This window comes from Anabrus simplex, chromosome 3 (genome assembly GCF_040414725.1).
Source record: "Anabrus simplex isolate iqAnaSimp1 chromosome 3, ASM4041472v1, whole genome shotgun sequence".
NCBI classification, from domain to species: Eukaryota; Metazoa; Arthropoda; class Insecta; order Orthoptera; family Tettigoniidae; genus Anabrus; species Anabrus simplex.
The window spans coordinates 232,044,882-232,065,260 of NC_090267.1; the positions used below are offsets into that span (position 1 = coordinate 232,044,882).

Genomic DNA, 20,379 nt, shown 5'->3' on the forward strand with positions numbered 1-20,379 from the left:
CGGAGAAATCTGACATTTACTGTCTTGGCCTGTATAACATTACTAACCCATTTTGTTATTACTGTTACCATTATAATGCACGAAACAACTCTACTCGTTGTTGGGAGTGTCTTATAACGTGCTGAAAACAAGCAATTGCCTAATTTCATTTTAAAAACCTTTCCTGATCTGTTTCTGCAACCATAAGCATAACAGCCTGCCGTAATTTTCTTCAAAACTCAGACCTCAGAAATACGTAAATTCACACACATTTCTTAACTAATAATACTAAATAATCTTCCGTGTTTAATAAGAACATATTTTCGGTGTATTAAGGTTAAAACAGGTAGCATGTTACTTCGCTGAAATTGCATAAAGAGTGATCTTACCCTGTGCTGAATACATACGTTTATATCAGCTGACGGGACATTTGGCTAAAACATGGCGGAGCCAATCAGAATGAAGCACTCGTTGGCCACACTGTACCTATAGTCCCAGTGCTGTAAGATCTTCCCTCTAATAGCGCTATTGTGGCTGAATTGTGTACTTGCCGATTTTGCGCACTAGTGTAAATAAGCTGTCATTAATGTGTCAGCAAGTTATCTACGGATCATCTGTTCTAAACAAAACAAAATATGCTTTGGTTGATCCTGAACGACAAGGGATAGTGATGTTTTAATACCTGCTTGAAGATGGGTAGGCCTAGGGTCTCAGCATTTGAACTCATATTTTAAAATTTATGTGATGAATTCTTTGTCTTCAGTGGATAGTGATCAATATCATTGTGAATGAAGATGGGTTTTCAGTTCGTAACCTAAATGAAAACACTGAAATCTTGTCATGTATGGCGGAGTTGTGGTGTTAATTGGTGTAAATTAAATGCACCGTGAAGATTGGCGCAACGACTACATAGAAAATGTCTGAAATGGAAAAATGTAGACCAGAGCAGGTATTGATTTTGACTATTTCGTAACATTCAAACTTAGATCGCGTAAATAAATTGAATTTCCATCTATAAAGGAATTGAATGTAGAAATCGACTCTGGTAGATTTTGGTTTCGAATGAGATACCTTATTTTGTGCCAATTATTTTTATTGTTTCTAATTGACTTAAGAGATTACATTGATTTTGTTTCATATTTTCAGAATAAGAAGAAGACTCGTAATGTGGTAGATGAAGGGGTGCTCGGAGCTGTTCCTGATGCTCCTAAACTGGAAGACTTTTTGAGTATATCCTCTGTTTCATGCTCAGAAGATAAAACTGCCAATCGAGCTCATTCCGATGGCCGAAAATGTATTGAGAAAGAGATCAAAGATGCTGTTGAAGATGATGCCAGTATATCCCAGGAAGGTGCTTCTTATATTCCTTCTCAAAAGAAAGAGGAAGAAATCATTGATATACATAACTCAGACAATGCTCTAAGTACAGGCCTATCCCCAGCAGATATTGCAATTGATGTATCATCAGAGGATACAAATTGTTTCCAAGACATGCAGGATACCAAAAACCCCACAAACCGAGATAAATATTCTGTTGGTACAGAACTGAAGGAAATTCATCCATATACTTCTGTAGCTAATGAGCTACTTGAAGCTGACACGAGGTTAGCATCACCTAGACGTGATTCTGATATTGTAATAAATAAAGCTTGTCGTAATGAGGGTTCTAAACCATCTGCACCAGAGCGTTTTCATTCCGAAGAGCAAGCTTATTTTTCTCCTACTGCACCTGTCATTGAGTCGTCCATCAGGAAAGATGGCCTCAGTGTGTGTGTTAAGCAGGATGATGCCAATCATCCCTCTGCCTGTGGTGCTCAGTCAAAAGCTGGTCCATCAAAATTATGGAGACGAGTTGCTGAAGAATTTAAACCCTTAACAGAAATTCAACTATTGTCTTTGTATAGTAATCATGAGTTAGAATCCAACACAGAATTTGTATCTGAATTTGTAGAAAGTCAATTGCAAGGTGTGAAACAGCACCATCGTTTATATGAGTTGTTAGTAAGTTACCTTCGAGCAAGGAACAGATTGATGGTTAACACAATGGAACTTGAAACATTAAAGAAGGAGTGTAATGAACATCAGAGTCATCTTTGGACTGTAGAAACTTCTATTGTATCTGAGAGTGGTGAATGTCAAGATGGTAACCCTGTTTCTGCTTCCCATGAGTATAAAGTATCACATTTTAACAAAGTAGCATTAGCAGCACTCACTCGATCACTGACATCAATCAAAGACCTTGTTAATGAGGTTCAATCTCTTAATTCATATTCATCAGAAGTTCTAAGACTCCAAATCGAACATTACGTTCAGAATGTTGCCTATTCCTGTCCCGAGTTTGCTCGTCTGCCGCACAATGCTCCTGTCAACTTGCTACCTGGGGAGCCACCACTTCATGTTATTCCTCACATTAATGAGCTTAAAACATGTATTGCTTTATTGTTTACCTTTCAACGTCGATTAGTGAAGGATAGTCAGTTTGTGAGTGACACGCGTGATTGGCTTGCAAGATTAGTGGCTGTTTTATTGCGTGTAGCATCCTGGAAGGATCACTTGTTTGTGTTGAATCATGTTTTAAGATGTCCTGCTGGTGTTGGGACTTGGGCTGCAAGTTTTGTGCAGGCTCCTCCTCCTGTCATTGTTCCTGCCAACAGAGAACAGTTTGAGTTGTCACCTTTTGCTACACCTCATTTGGACCATATGGTTGCAGCTTTGGCCACCATTCTATTGCCAATTCGAGAGAGGGAACATTTTCTTGAACAGGTAATATATTTTTGAACTATGTTGTAATTTTCTGTTTTTTTTATTTTTAAAAATTTAGTTATAATTGTTGCATTAGTATGGGTAGTTTAAATGGTAGAGATATAGAGTCTGCCCTGCAAGGATTGTAACCTAATATTTGAGTTTTAGTGCTGCTATTCTTATCTAGGAATGATTCTGGAGAAGAGATGTGTACATAACACGTGCCAGAGGCAACCCACCTGCTGCTAGGAGTATATTTACATTTATAACCTAAAGTAATGGTCCAGGTGCCATTATTCATTGTTTCTGCCAAGGATCATGGGCATTGGCCGAGATATCAAAGATTAAGATGTCATTCCCACCAATGAAGAGACAGAGATTTCATTACCAACCACTGCAGAAGAAAAAAAGCTAAAGTGGCCTGCAAAGTTTGAAAGTGCCATGGCGTCGGGCGATAACCTTACACTTTCTTAATTCCTCCTATAATCTCGGGGCTTACGGCAAGAAGAAGAAAGTCATTTAGTAGCTGTAATGGATTTTTGCACATCCAGACTAATCTCTGTCATGAGAATACTGACCCCTTCAAGAGACTTTATGTATGGCTGCGGCACATACTGTCCGCACAGCAAGAAAAAAGGTCATTTAGTAGTTGTAACCTATCTTTGCACATCCAGGCCAACCTCTGTCATGAAAAACGTGGCCCCTTTGGGGCCACACTCCCTTCGAGAGGCTTTTTTCTATCGCTGTGATTCATATTGTTCGCATGGCAAATAAAAAAAGACAGCCATGTCCAGCCAACAGTTGGTGGGAGTGCTATTCTACTTACCTCAGCACTACTAGTAGAAACTTTATTAAACAAAGCACAGTCACTGCGTAGTGGTGCTCGTATTACTAACTATACTTATACTAGTTTAAACTAGCCCTATATAGTACATCTCAGCATAAATTACATTATTTTAAAAGGTATTACCAGTATACGCTCAAAGTAGTATTGCACTTGACCATGCTAGAAACTACTGCTTGTTTCCATCCGGTGCTTTATTATTTAGCTTTGTTAATGGGTACAGTAGCGTGTTAAATTTATGACTGCTCAGTTAGTCAGTCCGTGGGCGTCCAGTGGTTCTTATCATTCTAATGTGCTAGCTTCTGAGCAATCAACACACATTCCGTTCTGAATATGTCCTATTGTTTCTGCATTTATATCACTCACAAATTCTGCTAAAAAATTAATCTTGTCCTATCGGTAATGCGAGACTCATATGATATGATACTTATACTCAGTCCGCTGACTGCAATAAACAAACACTAGCGCTGCTTCACCCAAGTCCAATCATATTTTGAATGTGTAACATACATCTTCAGTATAGACTTCTGCCTTTCAGCGTTCAGTCTGCAAGCCTCTGTGAATTTGCTAATTACTGCCACAATCCTCTATTTGTAACTAGTTCTGTGGCCTTGTTTAGTTCTTATCTTTAAATCGTTAGAAACTGAGTCTAACCATCATTGTCTTGGTCTCCCTTTACACCTGTTACCCTCCACAAGAGTCCATTATTCTCCTAGGTAACCTATCCTCCTCCATTCGTCTCGCATGACCCCACAGCTGAAGCCGGTTTATACCTACAGCTTCATCCATTGAGTTCATTCCTAACTTAGCCTTTATTTCCTCACTCTGAGTACCCTCCTGCCATTGTTCCTACTTGTTTGTACCAGCAATCATTCTTGCTACTTTCATGTCTGTTACTTCTAGCTTATGTATAAGATATCCTGAGTCTGCCCAGCTTCCATTTCTGTAAAGCAAAATTGGTCTGAAAACAGACTGATGTAAAGGTAGTTCAGTCCAGGAGCTGACTTCCTTTTTTAGAATACTGTTGATTGCACCTGCAAGCTTACTGCATTTAGCTTGACTGCACCATGATTCAGTCTCACTTACTATACTAGCATCCTGGGAGAACACACATCCTGAATACTTGAAAGTATCTACCTGTTCTGGCTTTGTATCCCCAATCTGACATTCAGTTCTCTTGGATTTCTTACATACTGACATCAATTTAATCTTGGAAAGGCTAATTATCATACCATAGTCATTGCACCTAATTTCAAGTTCCAAGATATTAGACTGCAGCTTTCAGCACAAACTGCCATTAAGACCAAGTCGTCTACATAGTCCAGACTGCTTACTACATTTTCACCTGACTGAATCCCTCCTTCCCACTTAATACCTTTCACCTGATGATCCATGTTAAACTATGAACAACAAAGGTGAAAGATTACAGCCTTGTCTAACCCCTGTAGGTACCTTGAACAAAGAACTCATTCTACCATCAATTCTCACTGCAGCTCATTTGTGTCAACATAAATGCCTTTGATTGACTTTAATATTGTATCCATAATCCCATAGTCTCCTAGTTCGGCAAACATCTTTTCCCTTGGTAGGCTTGCGTGTCCCAATGATGCAGATAGCCGAGCCGCAGGTGCAACCATATCGGATGGGTATCTGTTGAGAGACCAGACTAACGAATGGTTCATCGAAAGGGGGGTAGCAGCCTTTCGGTTGTTGCAAGGGCGGCAGTCTAGATGATTGACTGATACGGCCTTGTAATAATACTCAACATGGCTTAGCTATGTTGATACTGCTACACGGCTGAAAGCAACGGGAAACTACAGCCGTAACCACCTCCCGAGGACATGCAGCTCTCTCTGTATGAAAAATGTACTGATGATGGCTTCCTCCCGGGTAAAATATTCCGGAGGTAAACTAGTCCCCCATTCGGATCTCCGGGTGGGGACTACACGAGAGGGGGCGATCATCAGGAAGATGGATATTGACATTCTGCTAGTCGGAGCGTGGAATGTTAGGAGTTTGAATCGTTGTGGTAGGTTAGAGAATCTGAAAAGGGAGATGGATAGGCTAAAGTTAGATGTAGTTGGTATAAGTGAAGTACGTTGGCAGGAAGAACAGGATTTTTGGTCAGGCGACTACCGAATTATCAACACGAAATCAAACAGGGGTAATGCAGGAGTTGGTTTAATAATGAATAAGAAAATAGGGCAGCGGATAAGCTACTACGACCAGCATAGTGAAAGAATTATTGTCGCCAAGGTAGACACCAAACCAATGCCCACCACAATAGTGCAGGTCTATATGCCTACTAGTTCAGCGGATGATGAAGAAATTGAAAGAATATATGAGGAGATAGAAGATTTAATACAATATGTCAAAGGTGACGAGAATCTAATTGTGATGGGAGACTGGAACGCAGTGGTAGGCCAAGGAAGAGAAGGTAGCACAGTAGGAGAATTTGGATTGGGACAAAGGAACGAAAGAGGAAGTCGGCTGGTTGAATTCTGCACTGACCATAATTTAGTCCTCGCCAATACTTGGTTCAAACACCACAAACGACGGCTGTATACGTGGACGAGACCTGGAGACACTGGAAGGTATCAAATAGACTTCATTATGATTAGGCAGAGATTCAGAAACCAGGTGTTGGATTGCAAAACTTTCCCAGGAGCAGACGTGGACTCTGACCACAACTTGTTGGTCATGAAATGCCATCTGAAGTTGAAGAAATTGAAGAAAGGAAAGAATGCAAAAAGATGGGATCTAGACAAGTTGAAAGAAAAGAGTGTGATGGATCGTTTCAAGGAACATGTTGCACAAGGACTAAATGAAAAGGCCGAAAGAAACACAGTAGAGGAAGAGTGGAGAGTCATGAAAAATGAAGTCAGTAGGGCTGCTGAAGAAATGTTAGGAAGGAAGAAAAGATCAACTAAGAATCAGTGGATACCTCAGGAGATACTAGACCTGATTGATGAACGACGAAAATACAAGAATGCTAGAAATGAAGAGGGCAGAAAAGAATACAGGCGATTAAAGAATCAAGTGGATAGAAAGTGCAAGGTAGCTAAGGAAGAATGGCTGAAGGAGAAATGCAAGGATGTCGAAGGCTGTATGGTCCTGGGAAAGGTAGATGCTGCATACAGGAAAATCAAGGAAACCTTTGGGGAAAGGAAATCTAGGTGCATGAATATTAAGAGCTCAGATGGAAAGCCACTTCTAGGGAAAGAAGACAAAGCAGAAAGATGGCAGGAGCATATCCAACAGTTGTATCAAGGTAACGATGTAGATAATTTCGTTCTGGAACATGAAGAGGCTGTTGATGCTGATGAAATGGGAGACCCAATTTTGAGGTCAGAGTTTGACAGAGCTGTGAGTGACCTAAATAGGAACAAGGCACCTGGAATTGATGATATTCCCTCTGAATTACTGACTGCCTTAGGAGAAACCAGCATGGTAAGGTTATTTCATTTAGTGTGCAAGATGTATGAGACAGGAGAAGTCCCATCCGATTTTCGGCAGAATGTTGTTATACCTATTCCCAAGAAAGCCGGTGCTGACAGGTGTGAAAACTACCGCACTATTAGTTTAGTATCTCATGCCTGCAAAATTTTAACACGTATTATTTACAGAAGAATGGAAAAACAAGTTGAAGCTGAGTTGGGGGTAGATCAATTTGGCTTCAGAAGAAATGTAGGAACACGTGAAGGAATCCTGACTTTACGTCTGATCTTAGAGGATCGAATCAAGAAGGACAAGCCCACGTACATGGCATTTGTAGATCTAGAAAAGGCATTCGATAATGTTGATTGGACCAGGCTATTTATCATTCTGACGATGATAGGGATCAGATACCGAGAACAAAGAATTATCTACAACCTGTATAAAAATCAGTCTGAAGTGATAAGAATCGAGGGCTTTGAAAAAGAAGCAGCAATCCAGAAAGGAGTGAGGCAAGGCTGCAGTTTGTCCCCTCTCCTTTTCAATGTTTACATAGAACAGGCAGTAAAGGAAATCAAAGAGAAATTTGGAAAGGGACTCACAGTCCAAGGAGAGGAAATCAAAACCTTGAGATTTGCCGATGATATTGTTATTTTATCTGAGACTGCAGAAGATCTCGAAGTTGCTGAATGGTATGGATGAAGTCTTAGGTAAGGAGTACAAGATGAAAATAAATAAGTCCAAAACAAAAGTAATGGAGTGCAGTCGAACGAAGGCAGGTGATGTAGGAAATATTAGATTAGGAAACGAAGTCTTAAAGGAAGTAGATGAATATTGTTACTTGGGTAGTAAAATAACCAACGATGGCAGAAGTAAGGAGGACATAAAATGCAGACTAGCACAAGCAAGGAAGAGCTTTCTTAAGAAAAGAAATTTGCTCACTTCAAACATTGATATCGGAATTAGAAAGATGTTTTTGAAGACTTTTGTGTGGAGCGTGGCATTGTATGGAAGTGAAACATGGACGATAACTAGCTCAGAAAGAAAGAGAATAGAAGCTTTTGAAATGTGGTGTTATAGAAGAATGCTGAAGGTGAGATGGATAGATCGAATCACGAATGAAGAGATACTGAATCGAATTGGTGAGAGGAGATCGATTTGGCTAAATTTGACGAGAAGAAGAGATAGAATGATAGGACACATCTTAAGACACCCAGGACTTGTTCAGTTGGTTTTTGAAGGAAGTGTAGGTGGCAAGAACGGTAGGGGTAGACCAAGGTATGAATATGACAAACAGATTAGAGCAGATGTAGGATGCAATAGTTACGTAGAAATGAAAAGGTTAGCACAGGATAGGGTGGCATGGAGAGCTGCATCAAACCAGTCTATGGACTGATGACTCAAACACACACTCTGTCACATGCCTTCTCTAGATCTACAAAAGATAAACATAACTGTCTGTTCCTAACGTAGCATTTCAGTTACCTGGCACATACTGAACATTGATCCTGACAGCCGCTCTGTGGTCTGAAATCACACTGGATTTAATCCAACTTCCTCTCAACCTCTGATCACATCCTCCTTTCCAAGATGCCAGTGAACACCTTGCCTGGTATACTGATCAATGAGATACCTCTATAGTTGTTACAATCCTTCCCATTCCCTTGCTTATGGATAGGTGCAATTACTGCTTTTGTCCAGTCATGAGGAAAGCAACGGGAAACTACTGCACTCCTCATTTCTTCAGTACGCCTCTTCAGTGATGCCTAGGCCATTTATGAAAGCTGTTGGCATAGCTGTGGAGGATCAAACCAGCCTTCAGGCTGAATACTCAACATACATACATACATTCATACATACAGTCAGAAATTACCTTACTAATACTCCATGCTAATCTTACTACTCTTTGAAGACATTTCATCCCTGCCTTCCCACTATACTTTGTCATTCAGGTCTAATTTCATCTATTCCTGCTGCTTTATGACAATGGAGTTTACCATCCTTTCCACTTTCTCAAGCATAATTTCACCATCGTCTGCCTCCCCATGAGCTCGGTTGTTCACAACATCACCAGGAAGATTTCCTTTTATGTTGAGAATGTTTTCAAAATATTCCTTCCATCTGTGCAGTGATTCCCTGGGATCTATTATGAATACACCTGATTTACCCAAAACACTATTCATATCCTTTTTCCCTCCCTTCCTAAGATTCTTTATTACTGTTCAGAAAGGATTCGCTGCTCCTTGACGTGCCCTTTCCAGGTTATTGCCAAAATCTTCCCATGGCTTCTCCTTGGATTCAGCAACTATTTGTTTCGCTCTGTTTCTTTTATCATCATTACTTTACTTCTCGCAGCCCAGTACTCGCTACATTCAGCTGCGCGCGAAACAACTGTCGTTTCCTCGTTTGTTTACACGCTTGCAGCCTTCTCGGGAAGGATGTTGTGAAACGGTGCTCAGAGCTGCCAATCTCTGTACTGAGGAACTAATGAGTAAGGTGCTTCGATAGCTGGTGGTGGTGATTATTGTTACACGATTGGTCTGGACTGGCTCTTGCCGTGCGGACGGTTAGGATAGGATCTGGACAAGACCATTGGTCTGGACGGTTAGAAGCTGCGAAGCGGCCTTAGGCCCTTAGTTTCGTGAGGAAACGCGATTGGTCTGGACGGTTAGGATTCTTGCCGTGGACAAGACAGTTGGTCTGGATGGTTAGGATTCTTGCCATGGACAAGACGATTGGTCTGGAAGGTTAGGATTCTTGCCGTGGGCAAGACCATTGGTCTGGACGGTTAGAAGCCGTGAAGCGGTCCTAGGCCCCTAGTTTCGTGTGGAAACACGATTGGTCTGGATGGAAGACGATTGGTTTGGACAGTTAGGATTCTTGCCGTGGACAAGACAATTGGTCTGGACGGTTAGGATTCTTGCCGTGGACAAGATGATTGGTCTGGAAGGTTAGGATTCTTGCCATGGACAAAACCAATGGTGTAGATGGTTAGAAGCCACGAAGCGGCCCTAGGCCCCTTGTTTCGTGTGGAAACACGATTGGTCTGGACTGGTTCTTGCCGTGCGGACAGTTAGGATAGGATCTGGACAAGACCATTGGTCTGGGCGGTTACAAGCCACATTGTTATTTTACATGGTGTTTTTTGTTTGTGCTTTTATTTAGCCGTGGTTGGTAACGCAATGTATTAATCAGCATTGATGGCAATGACATCACGTTCAGTTCACGTTGACCAATGAGAATGCAAGAAGCTGCTTTAGCCATGGACGATAGCGGCTGCTGCTCTTCATTAGGTTATAAAAGTAAATGTACTTGTAGGGTTCCTTCAGGCTAGCAACCCATCGGAAGGACATTTGATTGCTTTCAAGTCTTGCAAAAAGTAAAATGCAAGACCGTAACGGGTCACATGGCCCAATACTTGGAAGGAAGATGATGATGATACTTGTAGGGACGGGATGGTGGGTTCCTAGACATTGCAATGAACACATCTCTCCTCTAGAAGGAATTCTAAGTAAGATTTGCATTTTCACTTCCTTATAATGTTATAAACATTGGGCTGCAGGATGTAATGTTATACCACCATTGTTTGTTGTGATGTGCTTTGTGTCTTCTGTTGCCACTCATCTCCGGTAGATGGGATTACTGCTGCCTACCGTGTACTTTTTTAATTTTCTTTACATCGCACTGACACAGATAGTTCTTATGGCTACGATGGGATAGGAAAGGGCTAGGAATGTGAAGGAAGCGGCCTTAGCCTTAATTAAGGTACAGCCCCAGCATTTGCCTGGTGTGAAGGTGGGAAACCACAGAATACCATCTTCAGCGCTGCCGACAGTAGGGTTCAAATCCACTATCTCCCGGATGCAAGCTCACAGCTGCGCACCCCTAACCACACGGCCAACTTGCCCGGTCGTACAGAGTGTAACAGCCTGCTTGAATATTGACGGGAAGTAGCTGGGGAGTTAGATAAATTTCTTCTTTAGCATGTTCCTCTGGTTCGTTAATTTTCTGATACTACTGGTACGTAGCACACTGGTTCATTATAGCATTCGAGCTATTCAATCCCTACTCTGAGGCACTGATTGAAATGAGCAGTGTGCACATTTAACGGAATAATGGCAGAGGAGTGTTCACAGCTGTCTGCGGCCTGGTCATTCCAGCTCTGGAACTTTGGACTGTTAGATTGGCACCGTAGTACTGTTCGTTAAAAGTGATAAAATGTGCAGTTTTTCATTTGATTGAGTATTTTATGTGATAACATTGCTTTTAATCGCTACATTCCTACTGACGTTTTTGTAATGACCTATGTTGACTTCAGTTAGGAAAACCACAAAGTCAGTCTTTCTGAGAATCCCATAGCAAAGCACAGGTACATCAGCTAATCTCTATATATGACTTGATGCTTTTTTTTTTTTTTTGTTGATAGCGGCTTAGTTGCTTACACGATTCATCAGTTATGATAATCAGCTGTTGGCGAGATGTCTGTTAGCGAGACTCCACTGGTTTAAAAAGTCAGGGGGGCATAGCAAAGAGCCACCAGACGATTACCCACACAAGGTTGACGTACTTGAGCACCTTCAAATACCACCAGATTGAGCCAGAATCAAATCTGCCAAGTAGGTGGAAGAGATAGGAGATGTACTTGACAGGTGTTAAAAAGGGAAGGGCAAAGTGTTGGGTACGACTGTTCGTCAGGAATACTATTGCACACAACATAGTTTCAGTTAGGCACATAAATTAGCGAATGATGTGGGCAGATTTGGCAGTTGGAGGAATTAGTACGAGAATTCTCTCAGTGTACTCACCATGTAAGGGTGCAAATGAGGATGAAGTTGATAAGTTTTAAGAAGCATTGTGTGACATCGTAGTCAGGGTCAACAGCAAGGATAGGATAGTGCAAAAGGGTGATGGGTAAATGTGGGGAAGATATGGAAGCTAATAGGAATGCGGAGCGTTTGCTAGTCTTCTGTGCTAGTATGCGATTACCAGTTACGAATACATTCTTCAAGCATACAGCTATTCACTGCTACTAATGGGAGGGTAGAAGCACCGGGTCCATAATGGAATATGCAATAGCCAACTCTGAATTCAGGAAATCTGTTAGGAATATGTCGGTATTCTGGAGATTTTTTGATGATACAGATCTGTAGTGAACTAAGTATCTGTAGGCTAGGATAGAGAAAGTGAAATCTGTCTGCAGACAAATAAGGGTGGAAAATCTCCAGGACAAAGAATTAAGACAAAAGTACATGGATATGATTAGTGAAAAGTTACAAACAATGGACAGTAAGCAGGTTCAAGATATACGAGTAGAAACAGAATGTGTGGCATACGGGGATGCAGTAGTAGAAACAGCAAGAGAATGACTAGGAACAACTCCTATTAGAGTATGGTTCCATTGTATGAGACCCCTCACCAGGATTACTTGATTCAAGAACTGGAAGAGATCCGAAGAAAAACAGCACCATTTATTCTGGGTGATATCCGACTAAAGAGCAGTGTTATGTAAATATTGCAAAATTTGGGGCGGGAAGACTGGAGAGTAAGGAAGCACGATTGCTGGACTAAGTAGAATGTTCTGAGTTGTCTGTGAAGAGATGGCATGGAATGATATTTGTAGATGAAAAAGCTTGAAAGGAGTTTTTAAAAGTAGGAAAGATTGTAATATGAAGATAAAATTGGAATTGAAGAAGGCAAATCAAGGCCAGTGTTCTTTCATAGGAAGAGGATTAAGGATTTGAATAATTTACCAAGGGAGATGTTTGATAAATTTCCACCTTCTTTGAAATCATCTAAGAAAAGACAAGGTAAACGGTCTGACAGGGAATCTGCCACCTGGGCGACTGTTCTAATTGCAGGTCGCTAGCAATAGTTTACAGTAAACCATAATAAAACCTACCACTATCAGAAATTTTGCAGCTAACAGTAATTGGTAATGATGTCGGTAATTTTTACTCTGTCAGTAATATTAAGGTTGCTGCAAAACCTAACTGAACTCAAATATAACTCTACCAATAACAGTGCGTTCTAGTAAACGAGAATCTAACCTGTCAATATTATTATTATTATTATTATTATTATTATTATTATTATTATTATTATTATTATTATTAATAACAAATACGTCTCAATTGGAAAATATCCCAGTGGCAATGGTCACTTACAGTAGTGTGATGATAAGGTAAAGTTAAAACATAATTACCCAACAACAACAACAACAACAACAACAAAACAAAAGTACAACAAGCAGTTCCATGGGAAAAAAAATTATAAGAACTTACTAGTTTAACAATCTTAAGTATATCCAGTGCTTAACATTATGGCTTAGAGATAGGTTCATCTTACTACTAGTGTAGCATTACAATGATAATAAAGTTAAAAACAAACACATAATTACCCAACCATAACAACAACAACAACAAGAAGCAAATCCATGGAAAGAAAATGTTATAAGAAATACTACCAGTTTAACATTCTAAATCCAGTATCATCATATACAAATTCACATGCAACTTAAGTATTTCTAGGTCTTAACACTACAGCTTACAATACTATAGATTGAGCTTTTTTTATTAAATGTTATTTGTTCGGGGCGTCGACCTATAGAGATCTTTTGCCCCCACTTTCACCATATGATATGAACCTGCATGTAATTGGTGTTGCGGAAGTGTAGAGTGCTGCATGTGAGGAAAGGAACATTAAGGACGACACAAACACCCAGTCCCCAGGCCAAGGATATTAACATTTACAATTAAAAACCCCTGACCTGGCGGGGAATCGATGATTAGTATACCAGGCAAAGTATTCACTGGCATCTTGGAAGGGAGGGTGCGATCAGTCGTTGAAAGGAAGTTGGATGAAAACCAGTGTGGTTTCAGACCACAGAGAGGCTGTCAGGATCAGATTTTCAGTATGCGCCAGGTAATTGAAAAATGCTACGAGAAGAATAGGCAGTTGTGCTTATGTTTCGTAGATCTAGAGAAAGCATATGACAGGGTACCGAGGGAAAAGATGTTCGCCATACTGGGGGACTATGGAATTAAAGGCAGATTATTAAAAGCAATCAAAGGCATTTATGTTGACAATTGGGCTTCAGTGAGAATTGATGGCAGAATGAGTTCTTGGTTCAGGGTACTTACAGGGGTTAGACAAGGCTGTAATCTTTCACCTTTGCTGTTTGTAGTTTACATGGATCATCTGCTGAAAGGCATAAAATGGCAGGGAGGGATTCAATTAGGTGGAAATGTAGTAAGCAGTCTGGCCTATGCTGACGACTTGGTCTTAATGGCAGATTGTGCCGAAAGCCTACAGTCTAATATCGTGGAACTTGAAAATAGGTGCAATGAGTTTGGTATGAAAATTAGCCTCTCGAAGACTAAATTGATGTCAGTAGGTAAGAAATTCAACAGAATTGAATGTCAGATTGGTGATACAAAGCTAGAACAGGTCGATAATTTCAAGTATTTAGGTTGTGTGTTCTCCCAGGATGGTAATATAGCAAGTGAGATTGAATCAAGGTGCCGTAAAGCTAATGCAGTGAGCTCGCAGTTGCGATCGACTGTATTCTGTAAGAAGGAAGTCAGCTCCCAGACGAAACTATCTTTACATCGGTCTGTTTTCAGACCAACTTTGCTTTACGGGAGCGAAAGCTGGGTGGACTCAGGATATCTTATTCATAAGTTAGAAGTAACAGACATGAAAGTAGCAAGAATGATTGCTGGTACAAACAGGTGGGAACAATGGCAGGAGGGTACTCGGAATGAGGAGATAAAGGCTAATTTAGGATTGAACTCGATGGATGAAGCTGTACGCATAAACCGGCTTCGGTGGTGGGGTCATGTGAGGCGAATGGAGGAGGATAGGTTACCTAGGAGAATAATGGACTCTGCTATGGAGGGTAAGAGAAGTAGAGGTAGACCAAGGCGACGATGGTTAGACTCGGTTTCTAATGATTTAAAGATAAGAGGTATAGAACTAAATGAGGCCACAACACTAGTTGCAAATCGAGGATTGTGGCGACGTTTAGTAAATTCACAGAGGCTTGCAGACTGAACGCTGAAAGGCATAACAGTCTATAATGATAATGTATGTATGTAATGTATGTATGTTGCACCATTTGTTTGTAACCACTGTGTTGTAATGAGACAACACGTGCTCGCTATTTACATTGTTCATTGGGGTCCACAACAACTCAAGACAGCATTTAGCAAATATGCTGAACTCTGTCTGAACTGCAGTTAATGGCATGATGTCACATTTTTCACTTTCATCTGGGTTTGAATTGCATGTTTCAGAGAACAGTAACCAGACCAGATATTGTTTCGTGAGAGATCTGTTACTTCAAACAATTTCTCAAGCTCATCTAATTTATCAGTGTTGTTCAAAATTATATTTTTTGGATACAAAGCTTGAGAAATTGACACAAAATGCTAATGGTTGGGGTCTTTTGTTCTCAATGTGGTTAGCTTGCACTGTGAAGAATTAGCAGCTTTGACAAATGTGTCTCTACATGCAGCCTGCTGTAGAGGAGTGAGCTTAATCAAAGCATCATTAGTTGCTGCAGAAAAAATTCCCTCACAAATGAAAGTAAAACTGAGTCAAGGTTATGCAGTTTGGAGTAAAGGAGATGAGAGGTAGGATACAGAGACCCTTCAAGTTCAGTAAGGAGGTCAACCAATCCAGCTGCATGATCTGTGACTAAAAACCATGTGGGATGAAGCCTATTCACTTCTCGGTCACTCAGATCTGTCAGGTACTTAATACTACAGTTGTTGATGTCTTTCATGTCAGACATCTTGAAAAATGTATCATCATCAGTAAAGTAAGCACTCAAATAGAAGACAGCCTGAAACCAGCTATTCCATTGAGTTATGACAGGTACAGGAAAGAGCTTTGCTTCCTTTGAAGTACCATACTTTGATGTTAAGAATTGTAATTCATTATATTTGTGTTCAAAAATGTAGACTTTACCATCGCAACCACATGATTTAAATCTGTCATCACTGCGACCCAACTATTGCCAACCAAGCTGATCTTATGTGCCCAGCACTGTACATGCATTAAATGATCCCCTATGACCACACTTAATGTTTCATAACATCGGGTCATGTACGGAGCACTGTCACTAACAAACACTTTAACTGCATCATATGGTACACTATAACTGCACAGAGCTTATAAAACAGCATGAGAGCAGTTTGTAGCATTTCCTGCATCAAGATAGTTCACAGAAACAACGTGCAGCTCTCTTTTCAATCCGGCTGGGACTTGGAATATTATGATAAAAACACAACGGCCCATTCTATCTGTAGTTTCATCACAGAGTATGTTGATGTTTTTCCCCACTAGAGCCTTTGCTGTTCTTTTCTGATGGTCAGATGCAACTTCTAGAAAGGAAGAAAGACCTCAGATTATAACAAAATAATTTAAAATTACTGGATTAGTTGGGTACAGGTAAGATAGTTCAATATGGAAATCGCACTCAAATTTGGTATCCTTCAATTTTGCATGTGGTTTCGCTGTTGTAATACGTTCCTAGCACCGAACGATCACGTATCCGACATACTTGACATAGCCCTATTGCGACATATTCCTCAAAGGCATAGCATTAAGGTAGTGAACGACCTGGGGTCGAGGCACCAACCAGTGATATTTACACTAGATGCGAACCCAGAGGAATATGAGAAAAACCCCAGACGCCGGCTCAACTATAAAGCAGCCAACTGGGGCAAATTCGAACGCAAGCTAGACACACTCCTACAGGGAAGCGAAGGCATGCTAATAGACAGCACAGCCCAAATTGACGAAGCAGTCAAAACCCTCGTAGAAGCAATTCAAACAGCCACAACTGCGAGCATACCGCTAAGCAAACACAGAGAAACACCTCTTTTCGAGATTCCAGCGCACATTAAAGAGTTAATACGCAGGCGCAACAGTCACAGGCGTAACTGGGCTCGACATCACAGAGACGAAGACCGCGAGATGAAAAACGAATTAAACACGGAAATACAAAAGCAACTACTCGAATACAGGTCGGAAAAGTGGAACAACCACCTCAAACTTTTCGACACCAACACCAGGCCAGTGTGGAACTTAGCGAGACACTTCACGCGAGAACCACACAACATCCCTACCATCAAGGGACCTAACGGCCCGGTATACGAGAACCGTGACAAAGCCGAAATCATAGCGGACTCCATAGAGGCGGCTTTCACCCCAAACGAAATACCATCTGACCCAGCCTTCATCAGGCAAACTGAGGCAAAGGTAGCAGAATTCCTTGAAAACGCACCTAAGCCGGAGGTTAAGAGGACAAATATACACGAAATTAAGTGGATTATAGGTCATCTTAACTCCAAGAAGGCGCCAGGCCCAGACGAGATCCAGAACATAATAATTAAGAAATTAACTCACAAAGCCCTAACACTACTTACCAGCATCTTCAATGCAATGTTCAGACTACAATACTACCCTGAACAATGGAAAAGGGCTAGGATCCTCGTATTTGGAAAACCAGGCAAAGACAAGTCAGACCCCAACAACTACAGACCCATCAGCCTTCTGGACGCCCTCAGTAAAGTATTCGAGAAAATACTACTGAAAAGGTTAATAGGGCATATCAAGGAAAAAGGCATAATTCGCAACGAGCAGTTTGGCTTTAGGAACGCACATTCTGCCCCACAACTGCTCACTCGATTCATAGAACAAGCCACCATAGGTCTCAACAAACGAAGAGACACAGGAACGGTTTTCCTTGATATCCAGAAAGCATTTGACAAAGTCTGGCACGAAGGCCTACTAGCGAAACTAATAGACCACGAATTCCACCCAGGCTATATAAGACTTATTAAATCTTATCTGGAGGGCCGAGAGTTCAAAGTAGACGTACATAACACGCTGTCAAGTACTCGCAGGATTCGAGCGGGCGTAGCCCAAGGGTCCCTTATCGGCCCAATCCTCTTCGTCCTGTATACAAACGACATGCCTACGACAGAACTCACTACCACACACCTCTACGCTGATGACACCGCTATCTCAGTTCAACATCCACAGCTAGCGTGCGCTCGAAAGAGGCTCCAAGTAGCACTAAGAACTCTCGAGCCTTGGCTAACGAAATGGCGCATCAAGGTCAATGTTGACAAGTGCCAAGCAGTGCTGTTCACTAAGAAGAACAGACTCACACGCAAACCAGTCAACATAAAAGCGCTAAAGCTTTTCAACGAAGATATAGTGTGGCATGACAAAGTCAAATACCTAGGAGTAATCCTAGACAGAAAGCTCACCATGCTACACCACATCAATGATATTCAAAGAAAAGCACACATACGACTTAACCAGCTATATCCTATACTGAACAAAAAGTCCAGTATTAAAACGGAAGTAGCCATAAACATGTATAAGGCCTTAATCAGACCAATAATCATGTACGCGGCCCCAGCGTGGGGGTACACTGCAATGACGAACCTGGATAAGCTGGAATTAATACAAAATAAATGCCTACGAGCAGCGACCAGACTCCCTTTCGACACGCCAATACGCCAACTACGCAGTATTGCGAAAGTCAGCTCAATAAGGCACCAAATACGTAAACAGACACTAAACATGTACAGAAAGTCATGGAGTAATAAGATCAACCCGTTAATAAGCGGGATCGGACGCTACGACGTTGATCTGTACAAAAAGTATCCTACACCGAAGCACATTCTGTTCAGCCACAGGGTTGGGTGGGCGAGGGGCCGATAGCCAACCCACTCCCGCCAAGCTGACACCTATATAACACATACACCCACACACTGCAGACTCCTATGTAAATATGTAAATATGTTTCAGCTGTCCTAGACCCAGGGACCAGGCGAGGAAGATTGACAAAAAGTACAACTTAAGAAGACGACGGCAACGCAGCCAGACGGCCAAGGACGTGTCAATCCACCCCCGCCCCCCTACAGAGACATGGGAGCGGAACACCAGCCCGCGCCCTATAAACAGCACTAATATCTATCTGTTATCTCTTTCCTATCTAGGTTGTAAGCTGGACATGAGAGCAGGCAAACAGCCGGCACTCCAATGAGAAATTGTATATACATATGTTATTAATAATCTTAGTTTTAGATCTGCAGTGACAAGTGTGTTCAAACAACACCGCATAGAGGGACATCGACAGGAGGAAGAAGATAGCCCCTTGCATGCAAGGCTTGGCTCTAATTCCCCCCTCTCCAAAAGGAGACTTGGCACCAGGGACTGCTGGCTGCTGGACAATGGGACGAACCTGTGGCCCAAAGCCCAGACGCTAGCAGACCCGAGCCGACCCGGCAGTGACAAGAAGGACTGATCCCCATAATAACAAAAATTGCAAGGAATTGGTTTATGTTTTGTGCATGTTACCTGTTCCTAACTAACATAACCTCTGGTCTTTTTCCAGCCCACATCCTTGCATGTGCTATCAAAAGATGTCAGGTTTTACATGTAGGCTCTTTCTTCTTTCTGCCTATGTGGTTTTTCCCTGACCCTTCAATACCATACCTTAACACTATCCAACCAATACAAACTTTGCCGTGGTAGCGAGTCTGACTCGGAAACCGGCAGATACTCCTTGTATCACTTCCCACTCTACCCAGCTATCTCTTTTCTACTTAGAAATTAATAGCATGTCGGAGGCCATGTAGACTGAGTCGATGGTCACGGCGGGGGAGCGGGCTACGGGGGCCCCCCGTAAAAAAAAAAAAAAAAAAAAAAAAAAAAAAAAAAAAAAAAAAAAAAAAAAAAAAAGCTAGGGCGTTCATTTATACCGAGGTCTATTTTGACGCAGTATATCATAATTATAAAGGATACGCATTCGGGCAATGTATGCACTGGTAGGTACACGAATGAGTGGTTTAAGTACAGAACCTGATGGCTATTGTAGGTACACGTAACTGGATACTAGAGGCGTGCATTATTCGAACACGAGACGAGGCAAGATGCGCCTTGCTGCATATGCAACCACCATTACGCATGAGTGGAATGTGGAATCTAAATTGCTATAGAGTATTCGCGTCATAATTAGGTAGGTACTTCCATATATGACGGTACAATGTGAACTGTGTCTAATTGTACGCGACTTCTTGAAGACGATGTCCGAAACGCAACGTAAGTCGTGGATGTCGGTTATTTTTAAGAGATGTCACATAGCACAGCCCACTGTGTTTCTTATTCAAAAGAAGTAAAATACATCGGCAGAAATACTTCTGGGATGATCCGGCACTTACAAACGCATATCAATGAAGAGGAATCGTCACAGAACACCTCCGGTCCGGTCTGAATCACAAGAAACTACCCTGCCGACAACGACTGTGAGGCATCCAGGTAGGATTACATCCTAATAATAATTATTAACAAATTAT

At 41.5% G+C, this 20,379-nt stretch overlaps 1 protein-coding gene across 1 annotated transcript in view; it reads left to right on the plus strand.

The window, feature by feature from the left end:
• Positions 1-536: 536 nt before the first annotated feature.
• The window catches only part of Epg5 (ectopic P-granules autophagy protein 5), a 540,178-nt gene continuing 520,335 nt past the window's right edge, over positions 537-20,379 (plus strand). The window contains exons 1-2 of the mRNA XM_067143866.2: positions 537-928; positions 1,126-2,742. Coding sequence (XP_066999967.2) covers positions 896-928; positions 1,126-2,742 — 1,650 coding nt within the window. The 5' untranslated portion in view covers positions 537-895. The remainder of the gene's footprint in view (positions 929-1,125; positions 2,743-20,379) is intronic.